Source organism: Capra hircus, chromosome 18, assembly GCF_001704415.2.
Source record: "Capra hircus breed San Clemente chromosome 18, ASM170441v1, whole genome shotgun sequence".
Classification (NCBI taxonomy): domain Eukaryota; kingdom Metazoa; phylum Chordata; class Mammalia; order Artiodactyla; family Bovidae; genus Capra; species Capra hircus.
Genome location: NC_030825.1, coordinates 52,877,501 through 52,900,196, shown reverse-complemented (window position 1 = coordinate 52,900,196; position 22,696 = coordinate 52,877,501). Strand labels below are relative to the sequence as shown.

The following is a 22,696-nucleotide window of genomic DNA, read 5'->3' as shown; positions in this document are numbered from 1 at the left end:
GACTCCAAACCAGTTCCCCTGCAGGGCCAGCTCTGCCCTGAGCACCCCACCGAACCACCCACCATCCATCTCCCCGCCCCGGTGCCCTTCTGTTCTCTGGGAATTCCTGCTCAAAAGCAGAGTTCTGTTTAGACAGTTTAATGTGGACCTTTTGTTTTTTAATCTTTCAGCTGCATTGTGAGGCATGTGGGATCTTGGTTCCCCAACCAGGGATTGAAAACCCATGTCCCCTGCATTGAAAGTGCAGTCTTAACCACTGGGCTGCCAGGGAAGTCCCACGGATCTTTTGTTTTCAGATACTATTTCTGTTAGTTTATTCATGCCATGTCACCTACACATAATAGAAAATAATCCATGACCAGAATGGTACATAAAATTATTTAAATAAACAGTAAGTCATCCGGAGAAGGCAATGGCACCCCACTTCAGTATTCTCCCCTGGAAAATCCCATGGATAGAGGAGCTTGGTAGGCTGCTGTCCATGGGGTCACTAAGAATTAGACATGACTGAGCGACTTCATTTTCACGTTTCACTTTCATGCACTGGAGAAGGAAATGGCGACCCACTCCAGTGTTCTTGCCTAGAGAATCCCAAGAACTGGGGCGCCTGGTGAGCTGCCATCTACGAGGTCGCACAGAGTCGGACACGACTGAAGTGACTTAGCAGCAGCAGCATCTAGGGAGAAGAGGGGCAGAGCTGTCTAATGCCCTGGCCCCTCCTTGAGTGGGAAAGACTGGCGGGGGGTGGGAAGAGACACTAGCTCAGATTGCAACCCCCACACGACTCAGTACAGACTCTGACTTTGCTGTCCCATCCCCAAAGGCCCAAGTCGCTCCCTGTGTGGGACTGTGCTGTGGTGGCCTTGCAGGTGGGCAACGCCTCACTTTCCCTGCCCCCAGTCAGGCCCAAATCCAGTCACTCGGCTCCTACAGCCCCACAGCATACATCTGGGATGAATTAAAGGTGGTTACACAATCTGCAGCTAGTTGCAGTTTCAAACTATTTAATTGGGGATGAGGGAGATACAAATCACAGTTTTCCCTCTTTCCTGTTAATTTTTTTTAAAAACAATAGATCTCATTATTGTCTGATTTGACTGTTTCCCTGAAGGCTTTTGTGTCCTCCAAAGACTGAAGCTCCAAATGAGTATCTTCTGGGTCCTGTTTCTCAGGAGTCCTTTGCCTTTCCAGGGAGGAAAGTCCAGGGCTCCCATCCCATATCAGACGTGCATCCCACCAGCCACAGAGCTCCTATGGCCCTGGGGCGGGCGTAAGCTACTCTCAGAGCTCCCCCCGCGCATGCCGGATGTAGTGTTGGTGCAGCCCTGCTTCCTGGGCAAAGTCCTGACCACACTCGGTGCAGGCAAAGGGGCCAGGAAGAGGGTGGGCCTCGTGTGCCTGGCGATGCCGCCTCAGAGAAGCAGCCTGCCCGAAGGTCTTGCCACAGTCGGGACAGGGGAAGGTGGGTGGTGTGGTGATGGGTGCAGCCGGCTGGGAGGGCCTGGCCACTGGACCGTGGCCGCGCTGGTGGGTGATCAGGGCCTTGGAGGAGGGGAAGGATCGGGCGCAGGTGAAGCAGATGAAGAGGACCCCCTGCAGCTTCTGGGCCACGAAGTCCGCTGGGTGCTCCCGCTTCATGTGGCGCTCCTGGAACTTGGAATCGGCGAAAGTGATGAGGCAGCGGGTGCACTCCAGGGCCCCCAGGTGGCCTGAGGACATGGGGGAGAGGTTGGGAGAGGCCAGCAGGTGTGGCGAGGGCCTCTCCCAGCCCCAGAATCATGCCGACAACCAGCATGCAGGACTTGACTTGCTCTGTGCCAGGTGCTATGCCAGGCCTGGATGGGAGACTTACTGGACCTATTTTGTGAATGAGCAGACTGGGGCTGCAAAAGCTGAGGCAACTTGCTGACTGTCATGAGGCTGGGAAGTGAAATGGTGGAGTCAGAACTGGAACCCAGGCAGTCTGCACTTCTGACAGAGCTGTATGATTAGGGCACAGCCTCTGGAGCCAGACTGCCTGGAACTGATTTCCCCTGGCAAGGGAAAACAGTGTTTTCATCTGGAAAATGGGGTAATCATTATATTAGTATCCACCTCATATGGTTGTTGGAAGGAATAAATGAATGAACTTATAAATAGTGTTTAGAACGGTGCTACACAATGGTTTGCAATAATTATTGTTGAGAAAGAAACCCCACAGCCAGGGGCTGGCCTGGCACAGCTAGGCCTTGGCATTCTCCTGGTGAGCATAAACAATTCCACAGAACACTGTCAAATAAGGCCGTGCTGTGACTGGGGCGAATCAAGACCACGCCATGGTGCTGTTCTGAACACAGACAAAACGTGAACATTGTCTGGGCCACGAGAAATGGCCAGACAGCCCCCTGTCCTGGCTTACGTGAGTGCCTGCTGCTGCTTGGCCAGTCAGAGCTGGAGCGTTCGCTTGTTCCTCCCTCCTCCTAGGTCAGATTTATTAAGTGAGCAGCCATCTAAGAGCCCTTGCTTCCTGGCAGCCTCTATCCAGAGCAAAACCCCTTTCTTGAACCCTTCCCCAGTGGTAGGGAAGTCCTTTCTTATGAGATGCCCCACAGTGTGTGTACTTCCTCAGCACAATGAGCAATAAGCCTGATTTGCTCAACTCCACGTGTGTTCCTGGTGGTCTCCGGCTAGAAAGCACTAACACTAGCTTTCACTGTTATAAACACTTAACCTCTCTTTGCCTCAGTTCCCTCACTTCATTATGACAGTGATAATTATCAATTTCAGAGTCTGTTAGGAGGACAGACTGAGACAACAAGTGTTAAAATCTTAGAATGCATCTAACACGTAATTAGCATTCAGTAGAAGCTGTTGCTGTTCTATGTCAAATTGGCTATCTTCATTAATATTAAGCTTTCTCCTTTTCTGCAGCTAATCCTCATACCAGCCAGCCCTGTGAGGTGAGGAGTGGCCACCCCTTTTGACAGGGAAACTGAGGTCCAAGACGCACTGTAAGTCCAGGGCAGGGTTGGGACTGGGGCTCACTGCTCTTCCCAGTCATTTCTCCCACCCCAAGCCTCTCTGGATGCCACTCTTCGCCTCTGAAGTGCATCCCTTTCATATTTATGTGGACAGAGCAGGGAGCTCTGCTCCTTGTTACCTCTGAGGGTAACAAGGGTCGGGGTCCTGAGAGGGCAGCTCACGGACCATTAACAGCTCCTTCCTAACGAGTAAGTCCCCACAATGCTTTGAACACTGAGATGCTATAGAAGTCCTTTTAGCATCACAGCTCCTGCAACCCACCCTCCTCTGGTCAGCAGTACTCACAGAGGTCACCTCTCGGACTTCGGGAACTTCTCTCCTCGGACGAATCCTGCTGCTCCATGGTCTGTTTGGAGTGCCGGTCCTCCATGGTGACTGGGACCCCTCTGGTCAAGAGAGGAGCACGCATGGCAGAATAGTAAATCAAGTGAAGTCGCTTATCTATAGCCAAATTTAGAGGGCCCGCTAATCCTGTGATCTTTGACAAGCTTACTTTGCCCGTCTTTGACTTCCATGAGATAACATCTCTTTGAATTCTAACCTAACAGCTCTCACTAGAGAATTCAACCTTCCAAAAGATTCAACTCCTCAGCTCTGTGACTTCTCTTAGCGCCTTCTCACTTGCGTGAGACCTCTGACCTATGCCTGCTACATCAAACCAATTCCCTGAACACAGAGCTAGGGACCCCTGATCTTTGGACACCAGCCTCATCCCCTTCTCTTCCACCTGTCTTGAGGCAGGTAGTGGTACCCACGCTTTAGCCCGCCTCCTCCAGAGAGACATCTTTCTCTGACATCCCGAAACTCTGAGACCCCGCTTCCCACGCGCGCTTTCAGCCGTTGTGACCCGCTGCCCCCAAGCACTGCCCTCGGCTCCCTCCCGAGACCAGTAGCCTAGGTTTCTGCTTTTCTCCAAGACAGCGGAGGGGCTGCCTTTCGTTGCGCCTGTCAGTTGCTCGTCACAGCGCCGTCACCCGAAGGGAAACGGGGTAGGGCCCACCGAGTCTCAAAGTCCCGAGGCTTTCCACGGGCTTTCGCCTGATGAGCCTTTCGAAGCCCGGATCTTGGATTGCCATCCGACTGCAATGATGCAGTCCCACCAATTCGGTCCTCAATATAACTCGAGGGGTCCTTCCCTGCACTGGGGTGCGTAATGATGACGTTGCACGCAACGCTCGCCTGACCGACCGGTGCTTACTGCGCAAGCGTGTTAGGCGCTTCTGGCGCGCACGCGCTTTGGCTCCCTCATTGTTCTAGGACCTGCGACCGCTGAGAGCCGGCGAGCGCCCATCCGTCGTTCTGCGCAAGCGCCGCACAGGGTTGTCTTCACCAGGTTACGCTTTCAAGACACACCTCCTCCTAAAGGGAATGACGTCAGGTTAGAACCCCTGGAAAGCGTCTGGACGTCCCCGAATCCCGGCGCTCTAACCTCTTAGGCCTCCGTCCCCGGATCCCAGAGCGGGGGCTTCTCAGGGGCAGACCACCTGCTACCAACTGCGCCGTCCCTTGTGCTGGCTGTTTGCTCGGTTGGTGATTTGGAAGGGAGGAGTGAGGGGTTAAAAACATCTGTATCCCAGAGGGTGTTGGGAGCTGGAGGCCAATTTCTGAGTTTTTGAAGCGGAAAAGGAAAGCCATCCAGAAGGAGGGCGGACGGGACTCCCGGGTCCCTGGGGAATAGAGGCTGGGCGCCAGATTTCTGGCTGCCTGGGAGTGGTACCCGAGAACGAAAGAAAGGGACAGAATAATTGGTTGAAATGTGAGACCGGAGTAGGGAAGCTAGAAAAGAATAAGGTTGGGTGCTCCGTGACCCAGGTCTTCCTCTCTCCTTGCTTCCCAGCTATGCCTCCGCCGCGAGGTGACGTGACCGTCTTATTCCTGGGGCCTCCGGGCTCCGGAAAATCTGCGCTGATTGCAGCGCTGTGCGACAGAGATGTGGAGACGGTCGAGATCCCCGACGGACGGCCGGATTCCGGGCTCCCCAGCCTGCGAGCTGCAGGCCCAGGCCTTTTCCTGGGCGAGCTGAGCTGCCCACCCGCAGAGCCGGGACCCTGGGCGGCGGAGGCCAACGTGCTGGTACTGGTGCTGCCAGGCCCCGAGAGCAATGAGGAGCCCTTGGCCCCGGCCCTGGGGGAGGCAGCACGGGCCGCCCTGGCCCGAGGGACCCCGCTGCTGGCTGTGCGGAATCTCCGACCCGAGGAGTCACAGAATGAAGCCCAGGCCCGGGATCAGACCGCGGCCCTGCTGGACAGCGCCGGGTTGGGCGCCGCGGCTCTCTTCGTGCCACGGACCGACTGCCTCAGCACCGACGGCTGCGAGGAGCTGGAGCGCCTGCGAGCGGCGCTGCGGAGCCAGGCCGAGGCACTGCAGAGGTAAGCGCGGAGCTTCTGGGTGGGTGGAAGAGGCCTGGAGCTTTATTTACTCTATACCTCCACCCTAAGGTGCTCTTTGAAGGCAGCCCGCAGCAAGTTTGTGACCAACCTTAAAGAGATATCTGCTGAAAGCCCTGCTCCAGATCCTGCCCTTGAGTGCAGGTCGTGAGGTCCACGAGGCCCCACCTCAAGCTAGCACTCTGTGCTTTTGTCATCTAGGCCCCATCCAAGGGTCGGTCAGCTGGAAGTCCCAGCCTGTCATCCAGCCTGCTCCTGCTAGCACTCTGAGGTCAAAAGTCCCACTACCCTGCCAGAATTCTAGGAGGGGCCCGGACCTAAAGCCCAAACACTGCCCTCAAGCCAAGGTGTGAAGGAGGGCTTGCTCTCTGCATCCAAACTGGTGATCCCCATGAAATCTGTACCCGAAGACTCCACTCTCCAGTCTTTCCTCCTCACCATCTGCTTGGTTCTCAAGTGATCGCAGTCTCCAGAGAGCCCACCCTCAGTGAGCTTTGTCGTTTGGGGGCCCTCCCCCATTTCGTTTCTCTAATCCCCTCCCTCTTCTTTCTGTACCCACCTGCTGGCTATCTCCTATCTGCCCCCACCCACCCCCAAGCAGCCTTGCCTCCTTTGGTAGAGGTTGAAAGAGCCTCAGGGAGGGGCAGCAGCCCCAAGCCCACCACCATTCTTTTTTCCTTAGCCCCACGCCCTTGCTAAGAACTATTAAATGAGGCTTCTCCCCTCTTTGGACTTTACACTCCTACTAACGCCTCTGCTCAAGAAAGAGCGCCTGTGTTGACCTTGCCCACCTAGAGCATTTAGTGCACGGTTTTCATTTAGTCCCTCAATTCATTCGGGATTCTTTTGCCCTAAGGCTCACTGTGAGTTTTGCCCCACCCAGCATGGCCTTTTCTTAATCCTGCAGGTCCTTTGGAAAGCCCAGCTCCCAAAGAGTGTAACCCCCCGGGAGACTAAGCCAGTTCCCCATTTTCAGCTGTGTTGGAAGCCAGATTTCAATCCAGCAGTCCCTCCCTTGTTTTAGACAATGATGGAGACCTGGGTTCGGTCCTGGAGTCGGAAAATCCCCTGGAGAAGGAAATGGCAACCCACTCCAGTATTCTTGCCTGGAAAATTTCATGGACGAAGGAGCCTGGTAGGCTACAGTCCATGGGGTCACAAAGAGTCAGACACGACTGAGCCACTTTACTTTCCTTCTTAGCCTCGGTGCCGTTAATCTGGCCCCTCCCTTTCTTGCTTCAAACTCCACCTTGTCATTTTAGCCTGGTCCGACCCCCTAGGCTAGCTCTCCAGCCTCCAGCCCCTCTTCTGCCCTTGACCCTATCCCTCCCTATCCCCACAGGCTCCTTCCACCAGCTCAGGATGGCTTCGAGGTGTTGGGCGCTGCGGAGTTGGAGGCTGTGCGGGAGGCCTTTGAGACTGGGGGCCTGGAGGCGGCCCTGTCGTGGGTTCGGGCTGGCCTGGAGCGACTGGGCAGCGCACGCCTGGACCTGGCCGTGGCCGGTAGGGCTGACGTGGGCCTTGTGTTGGACGTGCTCCTCGGGTTAGATCCTGAAGATCCGGGTGCAGTGCCTGCTGCAGCGCCTGCAGGGCCCACGCCCTACCCGGCCCCAGAGCGCCCCAACGTGGTGCTCTGGAGCGTGCCTCTGGGCTCCGCGGACACCACCGTCGCCCCATACCCGACAACCCACTACGACGCTCTCATCCTCGTCACCCCTGGGGCCCCCACTGAGAAGGACTGGGCCCAGGTCCGGCCCTTGGTGCTCCCGGATACACCACTGGTCTGCGTGCGAACAGACGGCGAGGGCGAGGACCCAGAGTCTCTGGAAGAAGAGGAAAAGGCAGAGAAGTCTGGCAGCGAGAGCTTAGAGAACCCAGACGGAGAGGGGTTTGAGACTGCCCACAGTGATGGAAAGGAGAACCGCGGCCCCAGATTGCAAAAGGGAGGCAGTGGGGAAGGTTCAGAGGAAGCAGGCACGGAGAGTTTGCAGCCAGTGGGCGTCAGCGCGAAGAAATCCGGCAGCGGGGACTCAGAGCGCGCGGCTGCCCTGAGCCCCGAGGACGAAACGTGGGAGGTGCTAGAGGAGGCGCCGCCGCCCGTGTTCCCGCTGCGGCCGGGCGGGCTCCCGGGGCTATGCGAGTGGCTGCGGCGCGCGCTCCCCGCGGCCCAGGCGGGGGCGCTGCTGCTCGCGCTGCCGCCCGCGTCTCCCCGCGCGGCCCGGACCAAGGCTGCTGCGCTGCGGGCCGGGGCGTGGCGGCCGGCCCTGCTGGCTAGCCTGGCGGCAGCGGCGGCCCCAGTCCCAGGCCTGGGCTGGGCGTGCGACGTGGCGCTCCTGCGGGGTCAGCTAGCGGAGTGGCGACGGGCGCTGGGGCTCGAACCCGCGGCACTGGCCCGACGCGAGCGCGCGCTGGGCCTGGCGCCCGGGGAGCTGGCCAAGCGGACGCGCTTCCCAGGCCCGGTGACGCGAGCCGAAGTGGAAGCGAGGCTGGGCTCGTGGGCGGGCGAGGGCACCGCCGGGGGCGCGGCGCTGGGCGCGCTCTCCTTCCTGTGGCCGGCGGGCGGCGCTGCGGCCACTGGGGGCCTGGGCTACCGAGCGGCGCACGGCGTCCTGCTGCAGGCGCTGGACGAGATGCGCGCGGACGCCGAGGCAGTGCTGGCGCCGCAGGTGCCCGCGCAGTGAGAGCGGGCTGAGGGCCGGGGCTTCCGGGTGTGCCCAGGGTCCCAGCTGCCTGGCTCTGCCAGGGCCGGAGGACTCAAGACCCGGTGAGAGGGAGAGGCCAAGGGATCCAGACTCTAGCATGGGATGTCTGGGCCTGAAAGATCACAGAGCAAGGGGTCTGCCAGTCAGAATCCTGGGTGCTTGAAGGGAGTGAGGGCTCTGACTAGGGCCTGGAGTGGGTGACGTCTGGTCACTAGGATTCCTGGGTCCTGAAGGGAAATAGAGTTCTGGGGACGGGACTCCTGATTTTTCTGGGTACCATCAGACTATGGAACTCCTCAAGGGAGTTGAGGGTTTGGACTCCTCGAAGGCGGCTATCTTGGTCTCTCAAGAGTAGAAACTAGATCCAATAGGTGACTAGTCCCCCTGCGGAGGAGGAGTTGGAGGCCCTGATTGCTGATGAAGGCGGTCTCCTTCACACTGGGGATTCTGACATGGAGGAGGGGTGGTCTGGGTTCCCCAGGGAGCTGAACTCCTTGGGCTTCTGAGCCACAAAGGGATATAAGATCTAGGTTTCCGGGGGTGAGGGAAGGACGGTTCTCTGGACTCTCAGAACGCCTGACTCCCCAGAGGGCTGAGGTCTTTGCTTTCTAATTCATGGGTGGTGGAAGGTATCCATGTAGAGGAGGGAACCGGGTGCTGTGTGAGAGAGCTGGAGACCCTGTTGTCCCTCTTCGGAAACGGAGGGGTGTGATATTTGCCCCTCCAGAAGCCTGGGGGCACAGATTTCTTTCCCCGCTGTTGTGGGGAGGATGGTACCACAAAACACAAGAGGAAGCAAGAGTGTTCTGGGCATGGTTGGGCTGGGGAGTAGCCAGAGACCAGGAATGAGGCTTTCTGACTGTGGAAGGGCAGGAACCCATCCCTCAGAGGAAACTCCCCAGAATCCCTAATAGATTTGGATCCTGGTGGCTGCCCTCCTCTGAGTTTGACTGGAAGGGGATGTGACTGACCCCATTTTCTAGGTGCTGGGCAGTTACGGGGCTCTCTGGGTACTCTGTCCCTCTCTCCCTTAGGGATTTCTGTCGTTCTTGGGTCTTGGTGTCTTCTGTCATGAAACCTGAACCGTTTCTGGCCTTCCTATTTTGTATACCCGCCTTTTGGGAAATGCAGCTGTACTGCTGGACTAATCCAAACACTTCGTGTGGCTACCTCAGGTGTCCCCAAGAGAGACACAGAGAAGGCCACAGTGAGCCAGGCGCCCACAGAACAGCCGGGCAAGTGTTCCAGCCCACGGGAATGTGTCGCAGGGAGGCAAAGGCAGAAACCACAGTGCCTGGGACGTTCTAGGCTGCCAGCTACCAGTAGAGGAGAAGCAACAGGTCACAGAACTCTTTAATGCCAAAAAGAGAGAGAATGGGGCGGTGAGGGGGGCGATCTGCAGCTGAGAGGCCATCCAGCAGAATCTCTGTTATGTTAGATGGGGAAAGCAAAACACAGAGAGGGCAGGCTCTAGGCCCAACAGCACACAGCAAGTTTCCTCCGTGCCTCTCTTCATTTCCTGCCCCCTCTCATCCTCGTCTTCCTTCTGATGCTTGAGTGGGCCACCTGGGGTCATGCCTCAGGACCTTTATAGTTTCTGTTATTTTTGCCCAAAATGCTCTGCTCCCAGATCTACTTGCCAATCAGATCTCAGCACAAATGTCCCCTCAAGAGGGACCTTTCCTGACCATTGTAACTGAAGTAGCTCATACCTCACTGATATTATTCATCTCCACTGAGTTGTTGTTTTTCTTTTCCTTGCAGCAATTATGATTTTAGGAAATTACTTACTTACCTGTGTATTGGCTGTTATCCCCGTGCGGTACCCTCAGCTCCTCAAATAGTGCCTGACATACAGAAGGTGCTTAGTAGATATTTAATTCATTAATCAGTGGCAGAACTAGGGCTGGAATTTAGGTCGTCAGCCTCTTGCCCCGAGACAGGGAAAAGGTGGGAGATGGAGGAGAAACAAGCATCTCCTAGGAGAGGAGACACCTGTCGGGGGTCAGGAGGCCAGCACGGCTTTGCCACGTCACTCTGGGTGACTTGAGCCAGTGCCTTGTGTTCTCACCGTGAAATGAAAGGGCCGGAGAACAAGCATAAACACTTTCGAGACCCTATTTCCTTTGACAGCTGAAGACAAGGGTAACCGGTCTGAGGGGCAGGTAGCTAAGGGGTGGTACCCCCAGGTCTAACTAGAATTCCCACCACTGGCACAGTTTGTCCCATCGAAGTTGAGATAGCCCAGATAGGGGAAAGCACTTCACACTATACTGGATGGCTCCAGGCATTGTCCTCAAAGCTCTTTTGGCCTTAGGAAAATGTTCCTCATCCATCTCCATGATACCCAGCACAACACTGTCTCCCCACCTCAACTGATGCAGAGGTTTAAGCCTCTGCATCAAGCCTGCCTGCCACGGGCAGAAACAGGAACACACGGAGCAGCTAGTCCAGTAGAAACATCATCAGCCACATGTTTCGTCACTCAGTTGTGTCTGACTCTGCAACCCCAGGGACTGCGGGCAACCAGGCCCCTCTGTCCGTGGAATTTTCCAGACAAGAATACTGGAGTGGGTCGCCATTTCCTTCTCCAGGGGATCTTCCTGACCCAGGGATTGAACCTGCGTCTCATGCGTTGGCAGGTAGGTTCTTGGCCCCTAAGCCACCTGGGAAGCTCATGAGCCACGCAGGTAGCTTCATACATTCTAGTAGCCACGTTGAAAAAGGAAGAGGGAACAGATCCAGATGACACCAATTCTAATGTCTCACGTCAATATATCCAAAATATTATTTCAATATATCCAAAATATTATTTCAACATATAATCAATATAGGAAAGAACTTATTTACGCTCCGTCTTTGAAATCTGGTGTGTATTTCTGTAGCACATCTCAATTCAGATGATGAATTTTCATCAGAAATACTCGACCTCTATTTAGATTTCATGAAACTCAACATTTGAAGAAGTCGATTCCTATACCCACGCTGTCCCAGTGATGTTGAATAGTTTTCCAGTAATGAAGATGAGAAGCATTTTCTAAATTAATGAGAAGTAAGTTGCAGGTAAACTTCCCCCGTTGCACCACAAACATGGTGAGTAGACACAGCACTGGAGAAGAAAAACAACAACCTTAGTATCACCAGGAATTCTGTCTGCATTGCCCTGGGGCCAGACAGCCCTTTGCATAAGGGTGGCCTTTTGCAAGTGAGTCACCAAGTGGAATCTACTGCAGGGTTGTCCTGAGAATTCCGCGTGGACACGTTTGTACCCCGTTCTCTCTTGTGTACTGTGATAGACTCCTGGAAGCCCTCAAGCATTTGTCTAACCCCCGTGCCTTTGCTCGGGGTGCCCACCTCTCTGACACCATCTCTACCCTGGCCCTGTCTGACATCTCTACGCTATGCTGCTCTGCCCTCCTGCCAAAGGGACTCCTGCCTGAGATCAACTCAGAAAGCAACACCCAGTTTTGTTTCCTTGTGGAGTGTGCTGATTGTGTTTAAGTAGTTGTGTTTTGGCACCCTTGGGGGTCAACGACTGTCTTTTGGGAGTGGTTGCGTTTTAAGTCATGACTTTTAAAGGGATTGAAATTTAGGCTCTGGAAGCGGGAAGCTGCCAGCGAGGCATCGGTCTCTGTGGAAGCTGCCAGCGAGGCGTCGGTCTCTGGGCACATCCAAACAGAAAAGACTGAAGACTCACTTGTGGAGCGACAACTGGCAGCCTTTGGGGTGAGTCTACATGGCACCTGCAGGCTGGCAGGTCCTTGAGGGCAGAAATTCTAGAAAACCTATGATGAATCTTGGTGTTGCCATCGCCAGAAGCAGAGGAGGAACAGAGCCTCATCAACTTAGATGAATTTCCTACTTGTCTGGACTATGATAGACTTGTGTCCATTGAGATGAGGAACCATGAAGCCTGGAGACTCAAGGGTGGGTTGACCTGTGGTGCTTTTTGGAGGAGTGAATAAAAAAGTAGAAATTCCATTGTGTGTGTGTTCATTGCAGGTTTAAGAGGAGGGAGAAGATGCTTGGGATTCTGACTGTCAACTGGAAGCCTAGACGCCTGTGTCTGATGGAGGAGGGGTCCAAGGGTGAGGCCTCCTGGGTCCCTGGAGAGGAGGGATGGTGGGGGTGTGTGCAGGATAGAATTCCCTGGGCTGCAGTCCAGTGACTTTAATAAAGAGTTTTGCCACCCTGGAGGAGGTGGGGTGGCCTAATAATTGTTTAACCTTGGGGGCTGTGATAGTAAACTTCTTAGCTCTAGAACTAGAGTGGCCCATTAATGCCCCCAGTCTGTTCAGCATGTCTGCAGCCATGGCCTTGGGTAGACCCTTCTCATCCTGACTTAGGACCTGGTCTTTGGATCTGCTTGACTACTGGACTCACAGCAAACGTGATGCAAGCAGAGGCTTGACAAGTGCTCATGGACTGGGATGATCTCTCTTGCTGCCCTGGGGACCCCTGCCACCATGACCACATGGGGAAGTCCGGGCTAACCTGCAGGGTGATAGATAACGTGTGGCCCAGCTAGCCAGGACACCCCAATTAGTGTCAGCCCTCTAAAAGAGAGCTGCCTGGCTGACGAGCAGCTGAACCATCCTCCAGCTGATCCTAGGCCAAACTGCCAACCGATGGAATGCGGTAAATACAGGACAGTTATTCTAGAGGCTTCTCTGGTGGTCCAGTGCTTAAGAGTCTGCCTTGCAATGCAGAGGATTGAAATTCAACGCCTGGGGGGTAACCAAGTTCCCAGATGCCACCAATTGTCTGAGCCTGGGAGCTACAACTAGAGTGTCCGTGTGCCGCAAAAGGGATCCTGCATGACTGTGCTGCCAATGCAGGGGGCCCAGATTTGATCCCTGGTCAAGGAACGAGATCCTACATACCACAACTAAGAGTTCACATGCTACAGCTAAAGGCCTCAAATACCATCACTAAAGACTCCACATGCCAGAACTAAGACCTGGTACACCCAAACAAATTTTCTGTAGAAAGTAAATTTACGTAAATAACCAAATAACTTTTCTTAAAAAAAAAAGAAAAAGAATCTGCCTTGCAATGCAGGGAATTCAAGTTCAATCCCTAGTGGGGGAACTAAGATCCCACATGGCGCAGAGCAACTGAGCCTGTGAGCTGCAGCTACAGAGTCCGTGCTCTGCAATGAAGATCCTGCAAGAGTCGATGGAGGCCTTGTGAGCTGCAACTAAGACCCAATACAACCAAGTAAATAAAACTATATAAATATGTTTATATAGGCAATTACTCTAAGTAACTGAGGTTTGGAGGGGCTTGTTACGTAGCAAAGGACGGATAACTGATAGAGGCGTATCCCCTCTCTCCGGAATGTGGTCTCTTTCTCCCTCTCAACAGGACCTAGTGATGAAAATCTTAACCTCTGTCACTTTTCAGCTGCATGGTGATGTCCAATGTGATGTTCCTTCTCTGAAGCTCAGGTGCTTCTGAAAACAGGGTTGAGAATAATAGTGCCCATCACAAGGAGTGGTTGTGAAGATAAAGTGGATCATTTTCAGTTCGTGACCCTAAGAGGTCATGTTGGTTACGAAACTTGTCTGGCAGGGGTGGGGGTGGGGCCAAAGGGGGCCAGACTGCTCTTCTTCCGCCTCTCCCCCTGGGGTTCACTAGGGCCATGGAATGGGGAGCATCCTTCCCTACTCTACTGAGGTTGGCTCTGAACCCTATGATTTACTTTACTCCATCGATGTTAGCATCCCCAACCTCCTCAGGGACCTTTAGTGCACTTGGGTTTTCAGCTCCTGTCATCTGCCATGAGAAAGACATGAGCCAGGGAGCCACAGATCCCGCAAGACTGAAACCCCACGGAGAAGAACTAGTCCATCTCCCAAACTGGAGCGAAACCCACCAGTGCATAACCTGCAACAGAGCCGCCCCACATACCTATAAACCATAGGAAGCAGAATGCATTTTGTTACAAGTCTCAGTTTGGGGATGGTTTGTTATACAACATTATCATAGCATTAACTGACTGATGTTCTTGTTCAGTCGCTCAGTTGTGTCCAACTCTTTGCATCATCGTGGACTGCAGCACTCCAGACATCCCTGCCCTTCACCATCTCCAGGAGCTTGCTCAACTCATGTCCATTGAGTCATTGATGCCATCAAACCATCTCATCCGCTGTTGTCCCTTTCTCATCATGCCTTCAATCTTTCCCAGCATCAGGGTCTTCTCTAGTGAGTCAGTTCTTCACATCAGGTGACCAGTGTATTAGAACTTCAGCATCAGTCCTTCCATTGAATATTCAGGGTTGATTACCTTTAGGATTGACCGGTCTGATCTCCTTGCAGTCAAGAGACTCTGAAGAGATTTTTCCAATACCACACTCCAAAAGGATCAGTTCTTTGGCACTCAGCCCTCTTTGTGGTCCAACTCTCACATCCGTACATGGCTACTGGAAAAACCATAGCTTTGACTATATAGACCTTTGTCAGTAATACAACATTGTTGTTTTAAACCACTGAGTTTAGGGACTTCTTTGTTACCTTAGCATAATTCAGTCTATCCTGATAGATGCCAGGGTCTAGCACATGCCAACTAATGCCTACTCAGCTATTAAGTAAGTGGCAGCTATTAGGACAGTAGCTATTTGGCCAGACACACTGTCTCTAGAACCAACACTGTCTTAAAAGTGCTAGTGCCTCTGCTCAGTCACTCAGTTGTGTTCAACTGTTTCTGACTGCATGAACTGTAGCCTGCCAGGCTCCTCTGTCCATGGGATTCTCCAGGCAAGAATGCTGGGTTTGCCATGCCCTCCTCCAGGGGATCATCCCAACGCAGGGATCGAACCTGCCTCTCCTGCATTATTAGGCAGATTCTTTCCCATCTGAGCAACCAGGGGAGCCCCCTTTAAGGTGCTAGGCACTGCACTAAGTCCTTTTTTAGTTTTCTTTCATTTGACCCTTCAAATAGCTCTGTGAGGTTATAAATATTAATATCCACCGCTTACAAACATGAAACGGAGGCAAAAAGAGATTAACCAGGAGAGGTGAAGTGATCATGCACTCTGGAGTCTGACCCTCCCAACTGTTTGACCAAAGGCAAGTGACACCACAATCCGTGCCTCAAGTTTGTTCCTCTGTAAAATGGGGACAGTACTTTCAACCTCACAGAGTTGTGATTATGAAATGAGCTCTCTCATGGAAAACACTTAGCACAGGGACCCAGCAGGAAGTAATCCCTTAACAAAAGGTAGCATCTTCCCTCTCCTCATTCCAAAGAGGGGGTTCAACAGGGTTGAGACCCTTGCTTTTTGCATCCCATCTCCCTGAAATGCATCACATCACAAAGACTCAGGCTTGTTCTGTTGATTCGTTTAATTTATAGACACCGGGGAAGCTAGAGCTGAGAAGGAATGGAGACCAAACACCACATGGGCCTCAGTTCTTCACACAGCTTTGCCAGAAGCCTGGGGGCTTGGAAGACAGCTGATCTTCTTGACGGTCAACAAATGAGAGCCTGAGGGCACCAGGGTCCCAGGCTTGATGTGGCAGGCGTTCTCCGTAGCACATCCCCGGAAAGCAAATCTGATACCTGCTGGAGGGGATTTCAGACTAGAATCAGGATCTGCAATGCCTCCCGCTCCCAATCCAGGGGTCATGCCCCAGCCCCCTTCCTCCATTTCTCTGCAGCCACTTTCTCCCTAAGCATCTGGAATAATGAGGCTCCAGTTCTGGGGCCCTCTGGGAACCCTGTGCCCTCCTCCCGAAATCCAGGTGCCCCTCACCAGGGTGCATGAGGCCAGTCACGGTGACACAGCGGGTTTCTTCACCAAAACAGAGCACTTCGTCAGTCGGGGTGCATGTTTCCTTGAGGAAGGTGGAGCAGGAAGGACACTGAAGGCCATTCTTTGTCAGATTTCTCCTGAACGCTGGGGAGGAGGGTGGAGGGTAAGGTGCATGGGGACATTAAGTCCTTTCCAACTTCACAACCAGCACGGGGACACCGGTCGCTAACCAGCACTGCATTAAAAAAAAAAATTTTTATTTGGTTGTGTTGAATCTTAATTGCAGCCTGTGGAATCGAGTTCCCTGACCAGGGATCCAACCCCTGCATAGGGAGCATGGAGGCTTAGTCACTGGACCACCAGGGACGTCCCTGGACACCGCAGTTTACCGGAGAAGACACCAAGGCTCAGCGCCAGAAAGACGCTTGCCCCGTGACAGCACAGGTCAGAGACAGGTGCTCTGGGGGGGAGGGGTGGGCAGGGCGGGACTCCAGCCGTGGGGCTCAGCTGGGGCTTACCGGGCAGGGGGTCCTTGTTGCAGCCATTGCTCTGGCAGCAGCTCATGGTGGACCCTATGTTGCTTTCGGGGCCATCATTGAAGGAGAGGAATCCTGAGTCACAATCGCTGGATGTCGTGCACCCCTTCTTGGAGCTCACTAAAACGTCGCCAACTGCAGGATGGAGGCAGGGGAAGGGCTCAGGGGCCCTGGTCTGGACCCTGGCCTCGGGGTGTCTCCCTACGTTACAGCTTCCCCAGTCCACTGTGATCTAGAGAGGTCTCTTCCAGCTCCCAAAGGTCAGACCCCCTTATCTGCCTGGGGCGTCATCTGCACGGTTTATTAGGTAGCAACCCTTCCTCCCTCCGCCCCCGGCTGTGTTGGTCTCTCCTGAGTGGTCCCTTCAGCCCCACGTCACCCACTGCCATCCTCTAAGGGTCACACCCGGAGAGGTCTTTTCCAGGCCACCTATGACTACCCCCAGGCCTGTGTGAAATGGTCTCTTCCAGCCTTCGGCCCTCCCCTGACCCCTGGAATTCCCTGCACCAAACCCTAGGATGCAGCCCCCAGCTACCGCCCTGTAACACCCGTCGCCTTCTTCCAGGGTCACTGCCTAGACCTCCTACGGATGGTCCTTGCTGCCCTCCCTGGCTACTCTCAGGTCTTGCCTGCAGTGGCCTCCTCCAGCCTCCCTGGCCTCCCCCTCCCCACCACAGGGTGGTCTCTCCCAGCACTAGGGTTTCTGCTCTTCACCCAACCTGCGTGGGTCTGTGGGTCCTCAGGGGTGTCTGATTCTGCAACCTCATGGACTGAGTCCAGGGATTATCTGTCCCTACATATATCTCTCTCTATCCCAATATTGAGGCTTCCCAGGTAGTGCAGTGGTAAAGAGACAGACTGCCAATTCAGGTGACACAAGAAATGCTGGATCGATCCCTGGGTGGGAAGGATCCCTTGAGGAGGAAATGGTAAGTGACTGCAATATTCCTGCCTGGAAAATCCTATGAACAGAGGCGCCTGGCGGTCTGCAGTACGTGGGGTCACAAAGAGTCAGACACGATTGAGCTCACACCCAACTCAATCAACCCCAATATCTTCCTCTTTCTCCTGTCTGGAAACCTTTGGTCCAGCCCGTATCACTAGAGGATTCCTGGTGCCCCCAGAGAGTCAACCTGATCACTTTCCTTGCAACTCACCCCAGTCTTCTCTACACCCAGCCCTACACCTTGCATATTAGATGCCCCCTCTCTGGATTTCCAGCTTCCCCCACCCCCAGCACGTCCTTTCCTTTCCTAATCCCCTCTCGCCTAAGAAAGTCCCTATATCTGCCCCTCCCCCATCCTCTCTTTAACGTCTCATTTTCAGAAATATTTGGCAACAGTGGTTTCTATCATTCCACCAGATTCTCTTTCCTCCACTCACCTTAAGATTGTCCTTACCTCTTTCCTGCCCCCTCATCACTCAAATGTTCCTCCCAGCAGCGCCTGGTGGTATCTGCTATCCTGAAGGCACTCCCCACCTCCCCAGGATCTGACGCTATCCCCTGCCCTCTTACCTCTGTGGGTCTCATACACGGCGGCCATACAGGTGTCCTCTTCAGGGGCGCAAGGTTGCATTGTTCCATGGCAATACCGGGGCTTATACACACCCAGCAGTCTAGTGGGTGCCCTGCAGAAGAGAGCGGGGATCTAGTCAAAGCTCATGTGGTCTGTGGGTCACAACTTCCAAGTCCAGAGGGGCATGGGGTGGGGGGGTCTGAAGGAAGAGGGACGCATGTCTCCCTAGTTATTAAGGGTGGGCTGCTGAACAGAAAATTTTCCAAAGCTCCTCCAGGGACACCAGAATGCTGCCAGCAAAGCTGCTTCCAGGGGTAAACAGCAACCCCACCAGCGAGCAAGTTTACCTACTTACAAGGCTGGAGACTTTGGACACTGGGGTCTTCTGTGAAAGCTTGAGGACAGTGAAGGGTCCTGCTGAAGGTTCCCATGGAGTTTTTTTTTTTTTAATCTTTATTTTCTTTTTTTTTTTCTATTTTTTGGCTATGCTGAATCTTCTTTGCTTCCCGGGGCTTTTCTCTAGTTGTAGTGAGTATGGTCTACTCTCTCGTTGCGGTGCCTGGGCTTCTCGTTTGGGGTGGCTCCTCCTGTTGCAGAGGACAGGCTGTAGAGCACGGGCTCAGTAGCTGTGGCGCAAGGGCTTAATTTGCCCAAGGAATGTGGAATTGTCCTGGACCAAGGATCGAACCCTGGACCAGGGATGGCACCTATGTCCACCGCTTTGGCAGGAAGATTCGCAGCCACTGGACCACTGAGGAAGTCCTTCATGGACTTTCGTGAACCTTCAGGTCCAGCGGGTCCTTGGAGCGGGACCCTCTCCCTTGTGGGTACCACACTTAAATCTGATAGATAGTGGGCACTCAGGCAGGGGTACCTGAGGCTGGGATCTGCATCCCAGGTCAAGAAGGAAGATCAAGGACCAAGAGGGTAAGTGCATGGACTCCTTGGTCCTGAGAGAGGAGGCAGCTGGGGCCCAGACACAAGGAAAGTGGGTCCTGAGGAAGGTGCAGGTGCCTGAACTCCTGAATCTAAGGGAGGAGGACACTGGGGACCTGAACTGCTTAGAGTCCTGGGAGAAAGGAAATCTCTCGCCTTTGCCTCGTATTTTTTCATACTAATGAAAAATACTAATCATACTAATCATAGTCTCATCTGATTTTCTAGAATTCAGGTGTCTTATTTTGAGACCCTGCCTGGGATACAGGGAACAGAGCCCATCCAAACCCCTCCTTTCTCAGAGATTTAAACCCACACGTTTTTTAGCTCTTCCTCCCTTGGGGACCCAGGCTTTCTCTCCTTTACCCTCTGCCTTCTCCATTAATTTCAATTCCCAGGACACCTCCTCTTTCCCTTCTCCCTCGAGGACTTGGCTGAATACTCGCTCATAGTCCTTGTTTTGAGGGTCCCAGAAGTCCAGAGCCCTAGTCACTTACCCAGACCCAGGAGGGTGCAGAGCAGCATGGAAGCCAGCAGGAAGGTCTCAGGTTTCATGGAAGGCTTCATGATGGATGGATGAGTGACCCTGAAGTTCCAAGTCCCCAGCTCTTCTTATAGGAAGCTGAGAAGGGGCAAGTCTGGACCTACCTTAACCTTACCCCCAGGCTAAGAAATGATGTAAGACCTGGGGGTAGGTCTCTGCAGCTCTGAGTTGGGGAGGCAGAATCCGAATCCAAAAAGAACATGGGCATCTTCTAAACAACCCCTCCCCCAGGAGTCTCTGCTTCCAATCCTCTCTTCCATCAGGTCCCACCGCCCCCGCCCTCACCCCCTTTTTTTCTGACATGAAGCCCACGATCAGAATCAGGTCATTTTTTTTCCTGTAGGGGAGAGCAGCTGCTAGGACTCAGGTACCCTCTCCCCTCTCTCTCTTCCCAAGGAGGTGCCTAGTGTGGGTGAGACCCTACCTGGGAGCGCCCAGCAAGTCCAGGCTTGTTATGCGGGGGCATACTTGGTTCTTACTCCCTTTTCTGTGTTTGGGCTATCTCCAGCTCTGACACCACCCCAAGATGCACTTCTGGGTTACTGGGGGACTGAACAGAGGGGGCTTGTCATCAGACAGGAATGGGGATGATAGGAGAGAGATGCCCACAGGTCCCATTGGAAAACTGAGGCAAGGTTGGAAGCACTCAAGGCTGGGTGTGTGTCTATTTTGGGCACATATTTTGTGTTTTACTGAGGTCCTTTATGTTTTCTCTCTGCCTTAGGCGTGATCTTCAGAGATCAGTGATTTCCCCCCAACCCCCACCCCCGTGTGTGTGTGTGTGTGTGTGTGTGTGTGTGTGTGTGGTGTGTGTGTATGTGTGGTGTGTGTGTATGTGTGGTGGGCGTGGGGAGGGTAGCCAGCCATGGAGGGGATTCTGTTGCGGTAGGCTCCCGGCTTCTTGCAAAAATCCACTCAAGTTTGCTGGCCTCTTGTTTTCCAGGCTTCATTTGGGCCGGTGAGGACAGCGAATTTCTTCTGGGGACCAATCCTGCAGGCCGCGCGGGTTGCTAGGATAGCCTGGTGTGAAGGTTACCGGGAGGATGGGCTAGCGAGCGGCTTCGCCAGAGGGAAAAGCTCCTTGCTAGGGAAGTCAGGGCCTCGCGCCTCTCTCAGTGGTGACGGAACCGGAACCGCAGGCGCGCCTGGGTTTGAAAGGGTCAAGCCTTGTGCGCTTGCGCAGTGAAACCTGCGGGGGCATACCCGCCGTCTGTTCCCTTAACCGGGACCTTATTGCATCTTCTTGGTCAGGCGAAGCCACACGACGTTGACGAGCCGGAGATCATCCTCCGCCATGTGGTGTCCTGCAGTCGCCAGAAGGCAGTGAGAGACTGGCGTTGGGGAGGGTGGGAGCATAATCCGTATCCGGGCTGCCAAAAAAAAAAAAAAGAGTTTCACTGGGGGGTTTTAAGAACTGCAATTTGAGAGACACATATTCCCGTAAAACTGAAAGAGAGCTGGCAGAATGAGTCAGGGCTTTTGAGGACAGAGGTCAGCAGGTTCTTGAAGTTGTGTGGTGGTGGTTTTTCAGTCGCTCAGTCGTGTCCGACTCTTTGAGACCCCATGGACTGCAGCACACTAGGCTTCCCCATCTTTCACCATCTCCCAGAGCTTGCTCAAGCTCATGTCCATTGAGTCAGTGGTGTCATTAACCATCTTGTCCTTTGTCTTCCCCTTCTCCTGCCTTCAATCTTTCTGAGCATTGGTGTCTTTTCTAATGAGTTGGGTCTTTGCATCAGGTGGGCAAAGTATTGGAGCGTCAGCATCAGTCCTTCCAATGAATATTCAGATTTGATTTCCTTGAGGATTGATTGGTTTGATCTCCTTGCAGTCCAAGGGACTCTGAAGAGTCTAACACCACAGTTCAAAACCATCAGTTCTTCGGTGTTCAGTTTTCTTTATGGTCCAACTCTCACATCCATACCTAACCACTGGGAAAACCATAGCTTTGTCTGTACAGACCTTCATTAGGAAAGTAATGTCTCTACTTTTTAATACACTGTGTAGGTTTCTCATAGCTTTTCTTCCAAGGAGCAAGTGTGTTTTAATTTTATGACCACAGTCACCACAGGAAAATAAAGTCTGTCACTGTTTCCATTGTTTCCCCATCTATTTCCCATGAAGTGATGGGACCAAATGCCATGATCTTCATTTTTTGAATGTTAAGTTTAAGCCAGCTTTTTCACTCTCCTTTCTAATTTTCATTGAGAGGCTCTTTAGTTCCTCTTCACTTTCTGCCATAAGGATGATGTCATCAGCATATCTGAGGTTATTGATATTTCTCTCCACAATCTTGATCTAGCCCAGCATTTTGTATGATGTACTCTGCATGTAAGTTAAATAAGCAGGATGACAATATACAGCCTTGACGTACTCCTTTCCCAATTTGAAACCAGTCTGTTGTTCCATGTCCAGTTCTAACTGTTGCTTCTGGACCTGCATACAGATTTTTCAAGAGGCAGGTCAGGTGGTCTGATATTCCCATCTCTTTAAGAATTTCACAGTTTGTTGTGATCCACACAGTCAAAAGCTTTAGTGTAGTCAGTAAAGCAGAAGTAGATGTTTTTCTGGCATTCTCTCACTTTTTCTATGATCCAGCAGATGTTGGCAAATTGATCTCTGGTTCCTCTGCCTTTTCTAAATCCATCTTGAACATCTGAAAGTTCATGGTTCATGTACTGTTGAAGCCTTCCTTGGAGAATTTGGAGCATTACTTTGTTACGGGGTGAAATGAGTTCAATTGTGTGGTAGCTTGAACAGTGTTTGGCATTGCCTTTCTTTGAGATAGAATGAAAACTGACCTTTTGCAGCCCTGTGGCCACTGCTAAGTTTTCCAAATTTGCTGGCATATTGAGTGCAGCCCTTTCACAGCATCATCTTTTAGGATTTGAAACAGCTCAGTTGGAATTCCATCACCTCCACTAACTTCGTTCGTACTTAGGCCGAGTAAGGCCACTAAGGCCCACTTGACTTCACACTCTAGGGTGTCTGGCTCTAAGTGAGTGACCACCATCGTGGTTATCTGGGTCATTAAGAGCTTTTTTTTAAATATAAATATTTTTATTTTCTTAGCATTTATTTATTTGACTGCACTGTATCTTACTTTTGGCACATGGGATCTTTAGTTGAGGTATGCAAACTCTTAGTTGCAGCATGTGGTATCTAGTTCCCTGACCAGGGATCGAACCCAGGCTCCCTGCATTGGTACCGCAGAGTCTTAGCCACTGGACTACCAGGGAAGTCTCAAGAGCTTTTTTGTATAGTTCTGTGTATTGTTGCCACTTCTTCTTAATATC

General features: G+C 53.0%; 2 protein-coding genes and 1 pseudogene across 6 annotated transcripts; 1 reads left to right on the top strand and 2 right to left on the bottom strand.

Annotated features, from left to right (window-relative positions):
* ZNF576 (zinc finger protein 576) lies at window positions 985–4,165 on the bottom strand. Of its 2 annotated transcripts, none has more exons than XM_005692610.3 (3): window positions 3,777–4,165; window positions 3,307–3,407; window positions 985–1,709 (listed from the first exon to the last, which is right to left on the bottom strand). In XM_005692610.3, the coding sequence occupies exons 1-3, from the start codon at window positions 3,803–3,805 to the stop codon at window positions 1,282–1,284; spliced, it is 558 nt and encodes a 185-aa protein (XP_005692667.2). In that variant the 5' UTR covers window positions 3,806–4,165; the 3' UTR covers window positions 985–1,281. The 2 variants fall into 2 exon arrangements, with proteins under 2 accessions (XP_005692667.2, XP_005692668.1); XM_005692611.3 differs by having other exon boundaries at window positions 4,022–4,165.
* On the top strand, window positions 4,270–15,555 carry IRGQ (immunity related GTPase Q). 4 transcript variants are annotated; one of them, XR_001919508.1, is made up of 5 exons: window positions 4,270–4,399; window positions 4,859–5,390; window positions 6,751–11,836; window positions 12,113–12,198; window positions 15,468–15,555. XR_001919508.1 is itself a non-coding variant. In XM_018062526.1 (3 exons), the coding sequence occupies exons 1-3, from the start codon at window positions 4,390–4,392 to the stop codon at window positions 8,087–8,089; spliced, it is 1,881 nt and encodes a 626-aa protein (XP_017918015.1). In that variant the 5' UTR covers window positions 4,270–4,389; the 3' UTR covers window positions 8,090–12,091. The 4 variants fall into 4 exon arrangements, 2 of the variants coding, with proteins under 2 accessions (XP_017918015.1, XP_017918016.1); XR_001919509.1 differs by lacking the exon at window positions 15,468–15,555 and adding an exon at window positions 12,457–13,325; XM_018062526.1 differs by lacking the exons at window positions 12,113–12,198; window positions 15,468–15,555 and having other exon boundaries at window positions 6,751–12,091.
* Window positions 15,521–20,696, bottom strand: LOC108638073 (annotated as a pseudogene).